This window comes from Acinonyx jubatus, chromosome A1, assembly GCF_027475565.1.
Source record: "Acinonyx jubatus isolate Ajub_Pintada_27869175 chromosome A1, VMU_Ajub_asm_v1.0, whole genome shotgun sequence".
Classification (NCBI taxonomy): domain Eukaryota; kingdom Metazoa; phylum Chordata; class Mammalia; order Carnivora; family Felidae; genus Acinonyx; species Acinonyx jubatus.
Genome location: NC_069380.1, coordinates 109,658,643 through 109,677,083, shown reverse-complemented (window position 1 = coordinate 109,677,083; position 18,441 = coordinate 109,658,643). Strand labels below are relative to the sequence as shown.

The window sequence follows — 18,441 nt, the reverse complement described above, 5'->3', positions numbered from 1 at the left end:
GTCAGGAATCCCATCACATGCCTGGTGGTTAGGTGAGCCAGGCGCCTTAGTCTCCTAGGGAGGGGTGGCAAGGTTCACGAAGCAGCAAAAGGGTGGAGCTCAGAAAAGGCCCTGACTGGGTGGCATGGGATTGGGGCGCAGTGCTTTGCCAAGCTCTAACCCCTTTCCTGTAGCGTTGGTTCCATCCTATGGACCCAGACGAGAGTTCTGCGCAGGCTGCGCCCTGACTGCCTGGTTCACCCCAGAATCCCCCAGCACCGCTTCATGCACATTTTGCTCAATACACGTTTGCGGGAGGGGCCTGGACTTGCGGTTTCCCTGCAACGATGGTTATTTTTGGCCTGGAGGCCTTTCCAGAAAACAAGTAGGAAACAACGCTTAGGAACACTAAACTGTGTCGTTCTGAATTTGTTCTCAGGTATACAGCAGGGGAAAAGGTAACAGAACTTCATGGGTTGTTATGGAGAGAGAACTAACGCATGCTGGGCACAGGGGATGACGCCGAGGCACCCAGCGGTATCTCAGGGCGGTGACTGCAACGCCCATCTGCCATTCTTCGCCTGAGCCTTCTTTCCCCTTCAGGAAAGGGGAGCCAGAAAGCCTCCCGAACACTAACCCTCCCCCCTCCCCGCCCCCCAGCAGTTTCTAGGTTTTTCAGGACTGGGGTCTTTAATTCGGCTTAGGCCAGCCCCTGCCTGAAGGACCCTGGCTGGCTGCGGAGTACCCCAGCCAGGTCCGCTCTCCTGCTTTCAGGACAGCGAGCCTCGCTCTCGGGGGTGGGGTGGGGTGGGGTGGGGTGGAGTGAGAGGGTAAGGACGAAACCCCGCCCCCGCGCCTCGCGCCCGCCGCCTCTCCGCCCCACCGTCCTTGGCCTGCGTCAGGCGATCTCGGCGGCCAGCCCCGCCGGCTCTGTGACGCCTCGGGCTCCGGGGTCCTCGGCGCCTGCGCCCGCTTCTATAAAGGCCGACGCCGCGCCGCCGTAGTGGCCTTGTTCTCTGCCTTTCTCTTCTCGTAGCGGAGGCTGCCCTGCCCTGTTTTTGTCACCCTCCGGCCCGCAGTCTCCTTGAGACCGAGCACCGTGAGTAGACGCAGGCCGAGCGGAATGGGGCGGTAGCGCCGTGGATTGCGAGCTGGGTGTCCGCACCGCTGTGCTTTGGCCTGCCGGAGGCGGGAGGCACCTGGGCCTTGCGTCCCTCAGGCCCAGTGGAACCTGTCGCTGCGTCCCGTTCTCCCGCCACACCTCCCCCTCCCTCCCATCCCCCCCGACGGCGAGGCCTCTCCTGGCCGCGCGTCCTCACGACGCCTCGTGGGCGCCCAGGCCGGCGGGCGGGAGAAGGTGCGAGCCGGGCCCGGGATTGGTCCTTCCTCGCACGGGGCGAGCGTCAGTCTGCGCAGAGCTCGGCTGCGAGGCCCAGGCTGCGGCCCTGGGCTTCTCTTGGGCGGGGGTGGCGGCGGGGCTTTCAGTGCAGGTCTTTGGGCGGGCGTGGGCGTGGTGTGCGTGTTTGTTGTTTTGGTGTCCGGAGGGAGCGTGGCCGGTGGGAGTTTGGGAGCGCTGGATTTTTGGCTCGCGTTCCTTCTCTCCCTTGTATCTGCCCTCACTAGTCCCGGGTCCTGGCTGTGTTTGGGCCTCATGCTTGCAGATAGCCGCTTGCTCCTTCAGAATATTTCTCGCCATTTTTTTGCCACAGCTTGGAGTTGCTGAAACAACTGTTGAAATAGCAGATGCCCTCGTCATGGTGGTGTGACTTGTAGGGAGGCCTAACTCATTAAAAGCTAGACGCTTTGGGTCATGTTTTACAGGGTTAGAATGTTCACCTGGATAGGACCTCACGTTTGGGTTTTGGGATAGTGAATGTATCAGAGCGTCACAATAGAATGTGTCTGTCACAGAGCAACGCAGACTTCGCTCTCCTCTCTAAAAGGAGGTGCTAGAATTCGGGTCCCTTAAAACAGCTTTTTCTTTTTGTTGTTGACAGAACCTGCTTCATTCCAGTCATGGAGGGGGATTTAATTTTCAAGATGAGGAGCTTAAAGAATTGCTTGAAAACCTGTCAAATCAAAATCTCATCCATTATTATTGCAGTTTTGCATCGAATTCTAGCTCTAAGACATTAAAAAAAAGTTCCGTTTAAGTATTAAGTTTGGCATCACAAAGTGCATCCGATTACAGATTAACAGATTGCCTCCCTGCTTATTTAATAAGATCTCAACTCCCTTAAGAGTAACCTAATACAGGAATTTGACTATGACTAAGCAGATCTAATTATTTGCCAAGAGTTATTTGAGAGAAATACGAAATGGTCACCTTCCTTAAAACTAATTTTATCAACTGAAGTTCCAGACTTGTCATTCTTTAGTGTTCATTCCAGTACTGTCGAATGTAAAAAGAATGTAGAATGTTTGGTAAAAAAAAAAAAAAAAATGAGTTCACGTTGAAGTATTTCCTTTGGGATTACCTTTTGTTACTGCCGTGTCACAGGGAAGGTTCTCTGCACTGGGCCCTTCTCTGTTGAACAGAACAACTGCATTATTGGCAAGCATTAAGCATCATGGAGGAACAGACATCTTTGTGAACTGAAAAGTGAAATGAGATTCTCTCTAACCATTGATGAGTGAGAGCAGGATATTTCAGTGGCTGGTTTTAAAACATAGCTTTACATTTTTGCTTCCTTTCTTTTGTTTATTTGGAGGAATGGAGATAATTGGGAAAAGGCGAATGAATATTTTAACTGATTTCATGGGTTTGAAGTCTTTGATCCTAAAATAGGTGCAGTGAATGGTTGAAATTTTTTTAGTGTTTGAGATAGAGAATCCCAAGTAGGTTCTCCATGTCAGCACAGAGCCCTATGTAGGGCTTGAACTCACAAACCATGAAATCACGACCTGAGCTGAAATCAGGAGTTGGGCGTTTAACCAGCTGAGCCACTCAGGTGTCCCGAAGTGAATGTTTTAAATGCCAAACTCTGTAATTTCAATTTAATAGTGACATTGCAGGATTATGAATACTCAGAAGCAAGGGCCTTTAAATTCTGTACTTGAAACTTGAAGAGATCATGGATTAATCTTGAGAGTCCTCCCCCAAGTGCCTCTGCCAGCAATCTGAAAATAAGAAATTGATGGGTTAGAACTTTTAATTTTAAAGAAGTGTTTCGTTGTTTTTTTGTCAGAACTCAAGTCCTTTGTAGTTAATTGCTTAATTAATTTTTATCTAAGAAGTGTCTTTTCCCCAATGACTCATAATTTATCTGAGGTAATAAATACATTTTTGGAGCAAGTAATGGGTTATTTCTTTGAGGATTTTAGCAGAACTCAAACTTGGAAACCTGGACAGTCTTAATGAAAGCTAAGAAGTACTGTTAAATTTAGGTACCTTATTTGGTTTTGTAAATTAGATTATTTGTTTATCCTTAAGCATTTCATTATCTTGCATATTTTACATTGATGCAAACATATGTAAGTATATTCTCATATACTCCTTGGATTTGAACTCATTTTTCACTTAAGTTTCACTATTGGAAAATGAGTACGTTACTAGCTTTGTTTGTTTAGGACTGACCACCCTCAGGTTTGCAGTTTTTTGTGGCAGTTAACTATTCAGATGAGAGTAATCAGTACTTAGTAAGAGCAGAAAAGCAGGCAAAGACAAAATAAACAAGTTTATTTGAAATATATTTTGCATTAGAAGTGTAGAATGTAACTCTTAAATTTATTCCAGTAATAATTTCATTAGGGCAGGCCTTAAAAGCTTGTGTTCCTATGAGTTATAAAAAATTTGAAACTTTGAAAAAATTTTCTGTCAACACTTCTATACTAGCCTGTGAATAACCACTTGAAGTGTTTAACGGGGGTTTTACATAGTACGGGTGCTTAGGATTTTGTAGTTAGTAAGATAGAGGTCTTCTAACAGACTATAGTTGACCAAATGTATAGAACTAATATCTCTTAAATTTCAAGTTCAATATAATACCTTTTTTTTTAGATGCCTTCAATTAAGTTGCAGAGTTCTGATGGAGAGATATTTGAAGTTGATGTTGAAATTGCCAAACAGTCTGTGACTATCAAGACCATGTTGGAAGGTAAGTTTATTAGAAAACCTGGGTAAAGGAAAAGTAGAAGTAATATTTAGGTGGAGATAACCTGTCAACACTGAATTTATACAAGGCATGATTTGTCATTAAGTGTGCAAGAGTATGAGGGGTAAATAAAGTTTACATTTTTTAAATTAAAAACTACAGTTTTCTGATACAGGACAGCCTTGCTGTATTGTCTGAATTAATGAGGTTTTTTTGTTTTTGTTTTTTTCCCATTGCTAAATAGGTAAGGCCATAAACTAATACTGAAGTGATTTCCCAGCATCAGACAATAATGGCCCAATTCTCTTTGAAGTAAATTTGGGTTCGCTGTTTGTAATGAGAAAAATAAAAGCCCCCGGAAAAAGAGATACCTCCCTATTTGGTAGCTAAATAGAGTACTTTGTTTCAGCAGGGGAGTAAGCTGAGTAGATGGTAAATTGAGATGTCGGTCTTTTTTTTTTTTTTTTTTTTTTAAACCACGTTTTCCTTTTTGTCTTTTTTGTCGTTCCTTTGAAACTGCTGCAAAGCATAGACCCCGCACATTAAAGAAGTAAGGTTACAAAACAGGTCCTGAAACATTTTGAAACTTTTACTAGTTCACTTGAATCTTTTCTTACTATTCCAGTGGGTTGGTAGACATTAATTAATAGTATATGGAGACAATGCAAATCAATTTCTTGCATTGGTGAAAAAAAATTAATAGAAGAATGTTGTTCAGTATTCACATATCAAAGGTTTTTATGTAGCTTATGCTTCAGCTAAGAGAAAAGTTACATGCCAAGCACTAGCTGTATGCTGGGGAAAGGAAGCTAAGTGAGAAACCGTCTTTGCCCTTGAAGGATTTATAAACTGGGAAGAAAGACACCAAACAAGACATGCTGTCACATGGTATAATTAGTGCATTGATAAAATGTGCCAAGAGGTGCTGGGGAAATATCTTGGCTGATGTTATTTTTCAGGCTTGGGTAGAGACTATAGTGGGTGGTACTAGTGAGGTGATATTTCAAATTTAGTAAAATTAGGATGTTTTGGGACGTTATTCTGAGGTAAAGTGGACAAGGTGTGTTAGAGAAAAGTAAAATTGAAATTTTTAGTTGGGGTTTATTGGTGTGGGGTGAGCTTGTGATACTCTAGTTGGTAGAGCTGAAGAATGGGCTTGAGAGAAATGGAAAGAATGTGACTTTGGAGCTTGAACATGTTATGTATGTTTGGTCCCCTCCCCACCCCACGCCCAAAAGAGTTTTGTAAAAGTCTACTAGACAGTTGAGTGTGTGGATTGATCCCTGAGCTGTAGACTACTAGGGATACATAGACTTTGTGTGGTGGGTTGAAGGAGTGTTTATCTGTGGGAGTAAATTGAGGTTGGCAGTCAGCCATATTGGAATGGGAGACAGGTGGAGTTAAGAGAGTAGAAGTCAGAAGTGGGGAATGAGTGGAATAAGATTTGTGGAAGTCAAGGGAGGCATTTTGAGGTGACCAGAGTGATTATCACATTCATCTACAGACTGGTTATTTGGAATTTCATAGTAAGAGGATTTCTTCCTGCACATATTAAGTTCGGTAGAGGCAAAAGCTAAATTACAGAGGGTGTGTCTTCTCTTTCCTAAGCTGGTAATTTCTGTTTGCTGATAAAAGCTGAACATGTAACTCTTTTTGGTAATTGGTACCAATCATGTGGCACTTACGGTCCTGTATCCTGGTACATACATACATAGATCACTTCTATTAAGTTGTAAACCCCTTGGTACATCCCACAGTCACTGTTCATCAAGTACCTGTTGAATGAAGAACTATGGTATGGTCACTAATAAAGAGTGTGAAAGCATTCCAAGTTCCCTAAAGGCAGGTGAGTAAGGCTTTATCTAGAAGATGTAGAACTGATACCAAAACTGCTGCCTGAATACTTGCTTTGGCGATGAAAGTGTTCTTTATTTCATCTTAGTAGTGTCTTGCACACTAATCTGTCCTGTGCTGCTTCAAAAAGCATTTGCCCATATAAGAACATAGGGCTCCGTGAAGGTTATCCATGCCTCTTTTGATCACTGAAGCAAGTGGAGTGATAGCAACAGTTAAATGATTCTTTGCCTTCATAGCCTTTGGGCATCATAGGTGAATGGTTTTTATCTTAAGTACCAGTCGTTTATATAAAATTCTAGCCTCATCAGGATTGGAGTCCATTGGATTTGGCAGCTTACTGCTTTCTTTGTTTTGCATCTGCAGTATCTCTGATTATGGGTTTTTTGTGACTTAGAAGACAAAAATAAAACCTAATCACAGTATAATCAGAACTGAAAATCTTAGCATGTGTGCACGTGGACGTACTGATTTGTTCAGGTTCAGGATGTGGTATCAGGATACAGGTGTCTTTCAGAAGTCCTTGAAACTAAATAGCTTAAAGGAATGACTGTTGCTACTTGTGAAGTCAGTCTAAAAGTGGAAAAGACATTGTACATCCTTAGTTTAAATGCTAGGGAGGTGATCCTTGATAACTGTTTTATTTATTTTGAGAGAGAGAGCGAGCAAGCACCTGCGCACGCACAAGATGGGGAGGAGCAGAGGGAGTGGGAGAGAGAATCCCAGGCGTGCTCCACACCTTCAACGCAGAGCCTGATGTGGGACTCAATGCCACAAACCGATCTGTGAGATCATGACCTGAGCTGAAATCAAAAGCCAGAGGCCACTCAGGTGCCCCAATAAGGCCCTTGTTTTTAACAGGGCTTAAACCTTCTTCCAAGTAACATTTGGATCTAAACAAGTTGGTGTTCTGTATTATGGTTCCTCAAGTATTTTATATATTGTAACTTCCTTTTCTTCCTTCTGATTAAAAATACTTCACACTAGGGGCACCTGGCTAGCTCATTCAGTAGAGTATGTGACTTTTGATCTCAGGGTCATGATTTCAAGCCTCACATTGGGCATGGAGCCTACTTTAAATAAATAAGTAAGTAACTAAGTAAGTAAATAAATAAATTTTTAAAAAGGCATTAAGTTTCTTTCCTTTTTTTTTCCAATGTTTATTTTTGAGAGAGCCTGTGCCGGAGCACCTGGGGAGAGGCAGAGAGAGAGAGACACAGGATCCAGAGCAGGTTCTTCCCTGATAGTAGAGAGCCTGATGCTGGACTTTAACTGTTGAACTATGAGATCATGATCTGAGCTGAAGTCTGACACTTAACAGACTGAGCCATCCAGGCGCCCCTAAATAAATTAATTAATTTACAAAATACTTCATACTATAACAGGAAAAGCAAAAGTGGCTTAATGCAAATTGAGATAGTCATTTTTGTACTTTTACTCTAGGTTGAGATGGGATCAGGGAATGACATTGGTAGAAAGGAGGAGAGGGGACAGGATTGATCCATCTGTACAGGAAACTAAGATAATTTTTCAGTCTACTCTCCTCTTTACCACTCCACTGGAACTGCTTGTTAAGCTCAGTGACTTCCATGTTGTCAAGTGCGTGATCTGTTTTATTTCTCATCTAGACCTGTTGACAGCATTTGATCATCCCCTTCTACATTTGACTTGCAGGATACTTTACTTAGTACTTACCTCACGGCTTTCTATCCTCTCATTTTTAAATATTGATTGATTGATTGATTGATTGGTTGGTTGAGACAGCATAAGTGGGGGAGAGGGAGAGAGAATCCTAAGCAGGCTCCGCCTGGTGACTGCACAGAGCCTGATGTATGGGGCTCGAACTTAAAGAAACTGAGATCATGACCTGAGCTGAAACCATGAGTTGGATGCTTAACTAACTGAGCCACCTAGGCACCCTTCTGTCTTCCCATTTTTAAAGTCTGTAGTTCCTCAAGGCTGGCTTAATCATTGGATCTTTTCATAATATATGTACTCCTTGATTCCCTTGGTCATCTCATCTAGTCTCATAATGTTATGTGCCGTCTGTACACCAGTTCCCCAAACTACCTATGATTCTGATCTCTTTTAATTTTTACACTTGACGTATTTAACTGGTTTGTCTACCCTTGGAGATCTAATTGGTACCTCAGAGTTAGGGAACTAGACTAACTTTGTCTAGTTAGTTAGACAGCTAACTAGATTGTTCTTATTCTTAATTCCCTGCCCTTCAGAATGACACTTCTCTGACATATCAGAGAACACTTCTCTGCTCATATCAGTTAATGGTAACTCCAGTGGCACTTTCATCCATCCAGTTCCTCATGTCATAAACCTTTGTCTTCCTTGACTCTTAACTCTATTTCCCATCTGTTGGCAAACCTTTTTGCCTCTACCATCAAAATACATACAGAATTGGATCATTCTTCCATAGCTGTAAACCTGTACAAGCCACCAGTCTCAGAGTTGTTTTCCTTCTTTCTCCTCTCTGCCACCTATTCCCAGTACAGTAGCCAAAATGCACAGTACCCAGTTACTATCAGGTCCTCTGTTGTTGGTCTCGTCTGCTTTCACCCTTGCTAACCCTGCTCTAGTAATATTGGATCCCTTCTGTGTTATTAGAACATGCCAGACCTTCCTATCAGAAGACCTTTGCCTTTGCCATTTTCTCTGTTTTTAGGTGTTCTGTCTCCTTTAGGGTTTTACTCAGATGTCATCTTTTAAATAAGACATGTTTGAGCAGTTCTATCTGAAATTGCAGCAATTCTTTGCATCCTCCTGTGTTCATTGCTGACTCTCCATTGCCTAGGATGCCTGTTAACTTATCAGGAACTGAAATGATTTGATTCAGCACTGGCCATGTCAGCATAACTGATTCTTTGCTACAACCAGTATAGTGCTGAAGTAACTTTGGGACACTAATCTTGGTACTTGCTAACTAGTAAATAACTTTGGCCGTTCTTTTAGTCATGTAGAAACTGAAGGGTGGACCCATTTGGCATGAAAAATACTCTTATTTAGGATCTTTAACGTAGGGATTTTATTTTTAAGGTTTTTCCGTGGAGTTCACCATCACTTTGAGAATCTGAAAGTTAGGTGTTTTTACCAGGACAACCTGTAGATTCACAATTGTAGGTAATATGTACGTGATGAATAACTCTTAACAGGTATACACTGAAACTGAGTCCCTCAATCCACATTCTTGTTAATTTCCCTACACAGAATATTGTTAATACTTCTGTATTCCTGTGAAGTTATTTTAAATCTAAATATCTAAGTATGTGCCCATTTTTATTCAGATAACACTTATTTTCTTATACCTGGCATTTAAAAACTTTAATCCTGAGATCATACCAGTACATAAGGAGCTGCCTGCCTTATTTTTGTCAGTGGTTGCATGATTTGTGTGTGTATATATATATACATCTTTGGGCTTCAGATTTTAATAGATTGAGATTCTGTTACTTGAATACTTTTTCCTCTGTCTTTCTAAATGCAGCCCATCTAGAGAGTTTGGTATTAAGAGTAAGGCTAAGGGTCTGGCTTTAATTTTTTACTAAGTGGCTGACCAGTCATCTCAGTCCCACTTATTAAGTGACTTTTCTTTCTTATTAAGGATCCTTTTTGTGTAATAATCCTAAAATTGTCTACTCCCACAACTTTTTATAGTTTTTGGTGGTTTATGGACCTGTTGGGAACCACTAACTTTAAATGCTCATAAGAGAACTATTTTTAGTAGAGTACTTTTCATAGTCGTAGACAGTGTCTTGCAAATTACTCATTTGAGACATAGCCTCCTTGGTATAAATAATGGGAATAATGGCAACTCTCTTCTGGTTTTCTTAGATTTGGGAATGGATGACGAAGGAGATGATGACCCAGTTCCTCTACCAAATGTTAATGCAGCAATATTAAAAAAGGTAAGGTAACAAACTATATATTTGTATATATGCTTTTGTTTTTTCATTGAACATCCTTGTGATCTTATTGTACTGCTACATAGATCGCTTCCTTACATCGACTGATTATGACTGAATATTTGTTATGTTTATTTAACCAGGTCCTGTGATTATTTGATAGATACGCTGCAAGGGGAGCTTGAGAATAAATATACCCACACCATTGACCACCTTACCTTGTGTCTAAGCATAAAAGGCTCTTCACGTTGAATAGAATTGTAGCATTTCAGGGTACATGGCTCCTTAACAGAGCCAGCCATTTAATTGGATGCTCATCTGAAGAAATAGCACCGAGTTTTTATAAAGTGGAGGAAACTAGTTAGGTTTAGAGATGAGAATGGTTGGTTCCAGTTGGCCTTTTGCTCAGAGATTTTCAAAGGTCATTGGCTATATGCAGTTTCATCTTAATGCTTTCTCTTGATCCTGGTGTGAGATACAGCTGTGCTGCGTATTTTTCCATATCCTACCACAATTAGCTATTAGCATTTCTTTTAATTGCCCTAGACTGGGTAAAAAGTGATTCTCTAAGCCTGAACATTTTTTGGCATGTATTATTGGCCATTTGTATTTTCTGCTTGGTCTCTTTTCCTTTGCGTGTCTTTCTGGTGGGCTTTTTAAAAATAGTTGTAGGAGCACCTCGGTGGCTCAGTTGGTTAAGTGTCTGACTTGATTTTGGCCCAGGTCATGATCTCATGGTTCATGGGATGTAGCCCTGTGTTGGGCTTTGCACTACGAGCACGGAGCCTGGTTGGGATTCTCTCTTTGTCTCTCTGTCTCTCTCTCCCTTTCCCTCCCTCCCCTGCTAGCGTACGTGCATGCGCTCTCCCTCTCTCAAAATAAACTTAAAATTGTTATGAAATACACATAACATAAAAATTGCCATTTTTGGATGCCTGGGTGGCTCAGTTGGTTAAGTGTCTGATTTTGGGTCACGTCATAATCTCGCATTTGGTGAGTTTGAGCCCTGTGTTGGATTCTTTGCTGACAGCTCAGAGCCTGGAGCCTGCTTCAGATTCTGTTTCTCCCTCTCCCTCTCCCACTTGTTCTCTCTCAAGAATAAATAAACAGGGGCACCTGGGTGACTTAGTCGGTTAAGCGTCCAACTTCGGCTCAGGTCATAATCTCACGGTTCATGCATGAGTTTGAGCCCCGTGTCGGACTCTGTGCTGACAGCTCAGAGCCTGGAGCCTGCTTCGAATTTCGTGTCTTCCTCTCTCTTTGCCCCTCCCCCACTCATGCTTGCTTGCTCTCTCTCTTTCAAAAATAAACATTAAAATTTCTTTTTAAAAATTGCCATTTTAACTTTTTTAACTGTACACCTCAGTGGCATTAAGTACATTTGCACTGTTGTACAGCCACCACGACTCACCATCTCTAGGAATTTTTCCTCATTCCAAACTGAAACTCAGTATTCCTTAAACAATAACTCCTCAATAACCCCTTCCAGTCCCTGTTAACCACTATTTTCTGTGTCTGTGAATTGGACTGTTGTGGGCACCTCATATAAATGGGATTATACAATATTTGTCTTTTTGTGTCTGGCTTTGCATAATGTTTTCAAGATTCATCCATTTTGTAATCTAGTGGACTTTTTATAGGAGTTGTTTATATGGTGTTTCTATCACTTTGCATTGACTTAAGTCAGTTAATAGTATTTTATGGTTTAGAAGCTTTATATTTTATCTAGTTAGATTTTTTTCTTCTGGGTATTGTCTTGCAATAAACATTCTGTTTTATCCTAATGTAAAATGCATCTAAAAGGACTTTATTCAAATGCCATTTTTTAGGTGTTGGAGTTATAGCAGTAACCAGAGACCAAATGTCTGCCTTTAGGGAATTAACATCCTAAAGGTGTGGGGGAGCCATACAAGATACATAAGTCAGATGAGAAAGCTGTGGAGCATAACTGGGTTGATCGATGGAGAGTTAGCTATTTTTAAAATAAAGGTGGTTAGGAAATGCCTGAGAAGTCGATCGTTGAACAAAGACATGATTATGTGGGGGAATAGAGTTCTGGGCATGGGGAGCAAGTGCAGTGACCCTAAGACAAGAGCATGTTCTACTCTGAGGAAAGGTGGGAAGGCAGCAAGTGTGGTGACTAGAGCATAATGAGCAAGCAAGGAGTTAGTACAGAAGATCAGAGTTAATGGTCTGGGTGATACGGGGCCACTTCAGAGAATAAGTTTTTTAAGCCTATTCTTAGGAATATTTGAACTTACATACTGAATAACTAACTGCATGATCCAAAACTGCAAAAAAGTATATGGTAAAACCTCTCATCCTTGGCTCTGTCTAACCTGCAACCCCCTCAAGTAATACTAGTCAACATTAGTTTCTTAGATATACTTACCAGTTTTTTTAATGCTTACGTAAGCAAATACTGCTGTTGTTTTCTTATACAACTGGAATACTTAAAAAACTATTGTTTTATTTCATTAAAACTCCATAGCTTGACTTTCCCTTCTAGAAATAGTTCTTTCCTTTTCTTACATCCTGGCAGTATAGTTTGTCAGTTCTGCCATTTTTTCTCAGCATTGCTTATTCCTCCAGTATTATACTGAATAAATTTTAATCATACAGAAAAGTGAAACTATACAGCAAACACCCACTTACCACCTAGATTCTATAGCCTATAACTCTTTCAGTGTTGATTTTGGTCTTTATGATGGTACATAGAGTCTAACCAACTCTCTGAAACTTTATGTGTGTTTATTCCCCTTCTAAGGGAACATGTGGGTTTTTCTTGCTTTGTTCTTATGCCCAGTATTCTTGTGCGCATGTCACGGATGTTTAGAATTTCTTGGTGATAATGTATGCACATCCTCACCCTCACTAGTATTTGATAGATTACTTTCCAAATGGGTTATTTTTTTTAACTTTTTTTTTTTTACGTTTATTTAATTTTGAGAGACTGAGACAGAACACACGTGGGGGCGGGGCAGAGAGAAAGGGAAACAGAGAATCCGAAGCAGGCTCCAGGCTCTGAGCTGTCAGCATAGAGACAAGCGATGAGATCATGACCTGAGCCGAAGTCAGATGCTTAACTGACTGAGCCACCCAGGCACCCCTCAAAGGGGTTATTACCTCACTCTCCAGTATAAAGGTTCATGTTATCCTCACACTATTGCCAGAGATTAGTATCAAAATCCTGAGTTGTTTTTTTTTTTTTTTTTTTTTTGTCAGCCTCAAGTAGTAACTGTAATATTGGTTTTTGCATCTAATAAAACTGAGCATTTTCTCCTGAGATTTCTTTTGTGAATAGCCTGTTCATATCTGTAGCTCATTTCTTTAGTGTTTGTTTTTTTTTTTTTCCAAGTAAGCTCTGTCCCCCATGTGGGGCTCAAACTCACTATTCTGAGATCAAGAGAGAGACACATACTCTACTGACTGAGCTAGCCAGGCGCCCCACTTTGTAGTGATTTTTAAGATTTATATTCTAGAGGGTAATACATTGCTGGTTGCTCATGTTGCATGTAGTTTTTAGTCATTGTCCTGTCTGACTTTTATGTATTTTTTGCACAGGAGCTTTTTAGTGTGGTCAAGTATAATTATCTATCTGCATGTTTGCTTTTAAGATCGTCTAACCCCTAGGGTTATGAAGATTCCTCAAGCTTCAGTTTTGCTTTTCAAGTTTGACTACTAACTTGGTTATTCAAGTCAACTTCTAGCTAGTTCTTAGCCCAGTGTAAAAACAACTTTGCCCCATTAGTGGAATGAGTACCTTGTGATGTAATGCCACAGAGGAATAAACTTTCATTTTTACAGGTCATTCAATGGTGCACCCACCACAAGGATGACCCCCCTCCTCCTGAGGATGATGAGAACAAAGAAAAGCGAACAGATGATATCCCTGTTTGGGACCAAGAATTCCTGAAAGTTGACCAAGGAACACTTTTTGAACTTATTCTGGTATGTTCTTAATACATTCTTTAAGATATTTCTAGCACTTCTAATAGTTAAATTTGTTAAATTCATTGACACTGAATTTTAATTCTCTATAAACTCCAGTGCAGTGCTATATTTGAATTTATATATTAAGAACCATATTAAATAAGTGATCAAATGTAAATGCAACAAAGGGTGGAGATGGTCACATTGAATTTTTAAAAAGCAAAATTCAGCTATGCTGTGTCCAAAACACCCACTTTAAAGAGACAGATTTAAAGGGTTGAAAAAGATTAAATTATGATAACAGTAATCAAAAGAAAACTGCAGTGACTATATTAAAGTAGATTTCAGAGCAAAGAATATCACCAGGATTAAAGAGGGTTGCTGCATAATGATGAAGGGATCAGTTCATTATTAGGGCATTATAGTCCTAAGTGTTTATTGCCTAAAAGAATTTCCAAAAAGTGAAACAAAAACCAGTAGAACTCAAAGGATGGGTAGACAAATCCACAATCCTAGTGATTTTAACACGTGTCTCTACTTCATTGATAAAACAAATAGAATCAGTAAGGATGTAGAAGCCATGAATGACACTATTGACTGACTTATCCTGATGGACATTTATAGAATGTTAAATATAATGACAGCAGAATACATACTCTTCTCAAAAGTATACTACTAAGATAGACCTGTTAATGGTAGGAAAAAAGTCCCAATATTTGAAAGGAGTCAAGGCACATACACTGTGTGATCTGATCACAGTGAAATTAAATGAGAAGTCTGTAACAAAGCTATCTGGAAAATCTGAATATTTGAAAACTTAACACTTCTTAGTAACCCATGAGTCAAAGAAGAAATCAAAAGAAAAATTAGAAAAGAATTAAAAATTGTATGCCAGAAAGTATTTTGATCTGAATGGAAATAAAACCCAACACACAAAAATCGCAGATGCAGCTAAAGTAGTATTCAGAGAAAAGTTGATAGCACTAAACCACCTGTATTGGAAAAGAAGATCACTGATCTAAGCTTTTACCTTAAACTAATGAAAGATGAAATTAAAGCCAAAGGGAATATTGAAGGTAAGAGTAGAAAATAGAGAAAACCAAAGAAACCAAAGAAATTGTTTGAGATCAGTAAAATGTAATGCTATTACTGCTTTTGCCTCTTTATATATTTTTGTCAAGATTTGACATATGCTTGTGCACCCATGAGCACAAACATGCACTCCCATAAGTAGCGGCTCTTCTCTAGCATTAGAGGTAGTGTAGTTTGCTTAAGGCAGCAGCAGGACTCCATATTATAGAAGGTATAACAGAAGGACATACAAAAATATTTCACAAAAGAATCTGATTTATTTTCCCTTTAATTTCATAAAATTAACTAGCATTTTAGTTTAGTTAATTAGATATGGATTGGCAATCACTACCTTTAGATTTAGGTTACAACCTCAAATAATTCTTTAATGAAAACAATCACTTTACAGGCTGCGAACTACTTAGACATTAAAGGTTTGCTTGATGTTACATGCAAGACTGTTGCCAATATGATCAAGGGGAAAACTCCTGAGGAGATTCGCAAGACCTTCAATATCAAAAATGATTTTACTGAAGAAGAGGAAGCCCAGGTAGGTTGCTCACAGCTTGTTCTTGATCACACACTTTTTAAAAAATAATGAAATGCAAACATGCTCAGAAAAGATGTGTTGTCTCTATCAGGGAATCTTGACTTTTACTTGAGGGTTAGTAGGCACCTTCTGTGTTATAAAAATACTCGTTTTGAGAGTGGTCTGTTAAGTCTAAACACTTGGACAATACCACTCTTGCCTAAGCATAAGAACGATTAGTTTTCAATCATAGGTGCTCTTTGATATTTACTCCTTTGCAGTTACTAGTTTTGGCACCTGGGACCTTAAATGTAAGCAAGCCATAAATATTTGACTTCAGAAAAGCAACCCCTGTGGATGGTGTTATGCCAGGACACTTATGAGCATCTTAGTGAGTGGGGGAAGAAATGAATGAAAAGATCAGAATGTTGACACAGCTACAAACTGAAATAATGTGCATGAACTGTTTGAATTTGTTGCCATGTCTGGTGACTGAAGCTTTAATGCCCATTGCCTTTGCTTTTTGGATAATTTCAGCAGGGTAGAATAAAAACCTGGGGAGGCAAAGAAGGATAACCAGGAAGTGTACTTGTAACCTGGTATTTTTCCAGTTTTTTGTCTGTCCCTGTCTGACCCTCTTCATAGTCTGTTGATGAATCATTAGGTAGTAGTCTGAGGAAAGACTTCTTAAGGTGCTTCCTTATATCTGTCTCTTCTAGGTACGCAAAGAGAACCAGTGGTGTGAAGAGAAGTGAAATGTTATGCCTGACACTGTAACACTGTAAGGATTGTTCCAAATACTAGTTGCACTGCTCTGTTTATAATTGTTAATATTAGACAAACCGTAGACAAACGCAGCAGCAAATCAGTTGTTTTAGCAGAATATTGTCCTCCTTGCATGTGTAGTTTGAGTACAGATTCCAAACTTATGGCTGAGTTTCTTCCAGTATGATCAAAAGTTTTTGTTTCTTCACTCTGAATAAAACTCAACTGTGGGTTCGCTATAGAAGGTGGCATTTTGGGATTTCCCTCTCTGTAAAATGTTTTCCACCTAGTTTATTGTCAGTTAACGTTAGTTTAATAACCTTTTAAAAGTTGGCATTGTAAATAAAACAAGTTGCAAAAAGTTTTCTGAACTAGAATTAACAACGTATTATCTTTATTCGTGAGTTGGAAACTGGAAAAAGGCTACTTGAGGTAAATGTTTTGAGTGGGATTATTAGGATGTCTTCCAGCTTCCTGGAATCAAAGAGTGCCACTGGTATTGATGAACCTGTATGTAGCAGGGTTCCTTTAATTGGATCTAAGGACTTGTTTTTGCATTTTTAATCCTCAGCTTTGACTATGTTGGCTAGAGAGTCAGTTACTCCTCAGTGTGTGGTTTTGGGGGAAATATAACTAGATGGTCTGTTAGCTTTTCAATTAAAAAGGACAAATAACCTGTGTGATATGTCATCTTTTTATAATCAGTGATCCCATGTGGGGGAAACGTCACACTACTTGCATGTAAAAATAATTTAACCTTTAACATTAAAATGTCTGGCAAAACCTAGAAGGTATCCGTCATGAATGCAAGATACTTTCAATAAAAAGTAAGTTACATAGTAGGTGGTAAATGGTTTGCTTTTGTGTACTTAACTGTGTCTCTTCGCTTGTTATTAAATGAGTTAAATATACGAATGGTTTTGTAGCTGGAGACAGCTTATAGTCAGTTTGTGTCTTGACTCACTGGAGGCTGCTTACAAAACAATTGGGTTCTGGTAGGCTTGTGTCTTTTCTGACTGCCAGTGACAGGGTTTGCTAGAGCCAATGCTTTATTTTTTATTTATTTTATTTTTTGCCAGTGCTTTAGTTCTTAATCTGTGTACATGGCCACACAGGACTGCATGTCCTGATCTTGTTGCCAGCCTCTGCCCTACAGTAGAATGTTTTCTTGATGGCTTGAGATGGCTCACAAATTGTTTTATCATCTTGTTTCTTTCCTCCCATGTGCTCCCTTTTTTCTTCCTTTCCCATTTAGCATCACCTGTATTCACATGTAATCTTCCTGCATTCTCTTCATGTTTACTGTGAGCTTTTGTGGCTCAGATTATTTGTTGACAGTAATTTGGCCTTATACTTCACCTCTCATTGCCCCAAGTCTGTCTTATTTAATAAAGTCCCGTATGCTGTGTTACATGAATTCCTGTTCGTTGCTTGTACCAGAGATTGCAAGCTACAGCCCATGTGTGGGTGAAATCCATCCCACAGCCTGTTTTTGCAGTCTTTGAGTTGAAAATGGTTTTTATGTTTTTAGAGTATTGTTAAAAAATCAATATAGGAGACTGTATTTGACCAAAAAGCCTAAAAAGTTTATTCTCTGGCCCTTGAGGGAAAAAGTTTGCCAACCTTTGTGACTCCTTCTGGCTCCCTTCATTCCATGGATCAAACTTGTTTTCCATTTGTCCTAGTTTTAATTGGGAAGGTGGCAGAATTCAACCCTAGCTGCAGTGTCTCCTCTGCTAATTCCTGCCTGTCAGTTCTTGTAAAAAGCTTAATCCCACCCCCCATTCTATCCCTAGCAAGATTATGAAAAACAAAACTCTTGAAAGTTCAGGATTGTTAGCACATGTGCCATGTTTAGTTTGGGAAGGAAACATACCCGCTTCTGGGAAACAAAACCTGTTCTCAGTCTGTATAACCCCCAAGAATTGTTGGAATTACAGGACTAAATAATACCACTACCCATATTTAAAGGACACTAGGATCTTTCTGAATAGGTAATACTTGAGTAGACAATATATATAGTAAAGATTTTTGCCCCCTTCATGATTTTGTGTAGATTATGGCCCTAGGCTTTAAACAAAATATCCTGATAATGTTAAACTCTCAGGTTTAATAGAAGTCTGACAGCTCATCCAATAGAAAATAGGCCATTTGTGGACATTGCGTGCCCACAGAAGTCATAGGTATGGTGTTCAGAGGCACTTCAGGCTGGCTGCAGCACTCGGCCTACCTTATTCCTTCTAACCTGCTGTCCACTCAATATTTCTTTAATATGCCTACTAGGAGTTTCTGTGCCCTT

General features: G+C 40.0%; 1 protein-coding gene across 1 annotated transcript; it reads left to right on the top strand.

The window, feature by feature from the left end:
* The first annotated feature begins 923 nt into the window (after positions 1 to 923).
* SKP1 (S-phase kinase associated protein 1) lies at positions 924 to 16,987 on the top strand. The gene is made up of 6 exons (XM_027076684.2): positions 924 to 1,078; positions 3,980 to 4,076; positions 9,774 to 9,847; positions 13,652 to 13,795; positions 15,258 to 15,398; positions 16,097 to 16,987. Exons 2-6 carry the CDS (start codon positions 3,980 to 3,982, stop codon positions 16,130 to 16,132), a joined length of 492 nt encoding a protein of 163 aa, XP_026932485.1. The 5' UTR covers positions 924 to 1,078; the 3' UTR covers positions 16,133 to 16,987.
* The last annotated feature ends 1,454 nt before the right edge of the window (positions 16,988 to 18,441 follow it).

Bases quoted from the DNA above. Each gene is read 5' to 3' on its own strand.
- SKP1 (XM_027076684.2), top strand. From the start codon at position 3,980: ATGCCTTCAATTAAGTTGCAGAGTTCTGATGGAGAGATATTTGAAGTT. The intron at 9,848-13,651 runs GTAAGGTAACAA...TCATTTTTACAG, and splicing joins ATGCAGCAATATTAAAAAAG to GTCATTCAATGGTGCACCCA. The intron at 13,796-15,257 runs GTATGTTCTTAA...ATCACTTTACAG, and splicing joins CACTTTTTGAACTTATTCTG to GCTGCGAACTACTTAGACAT.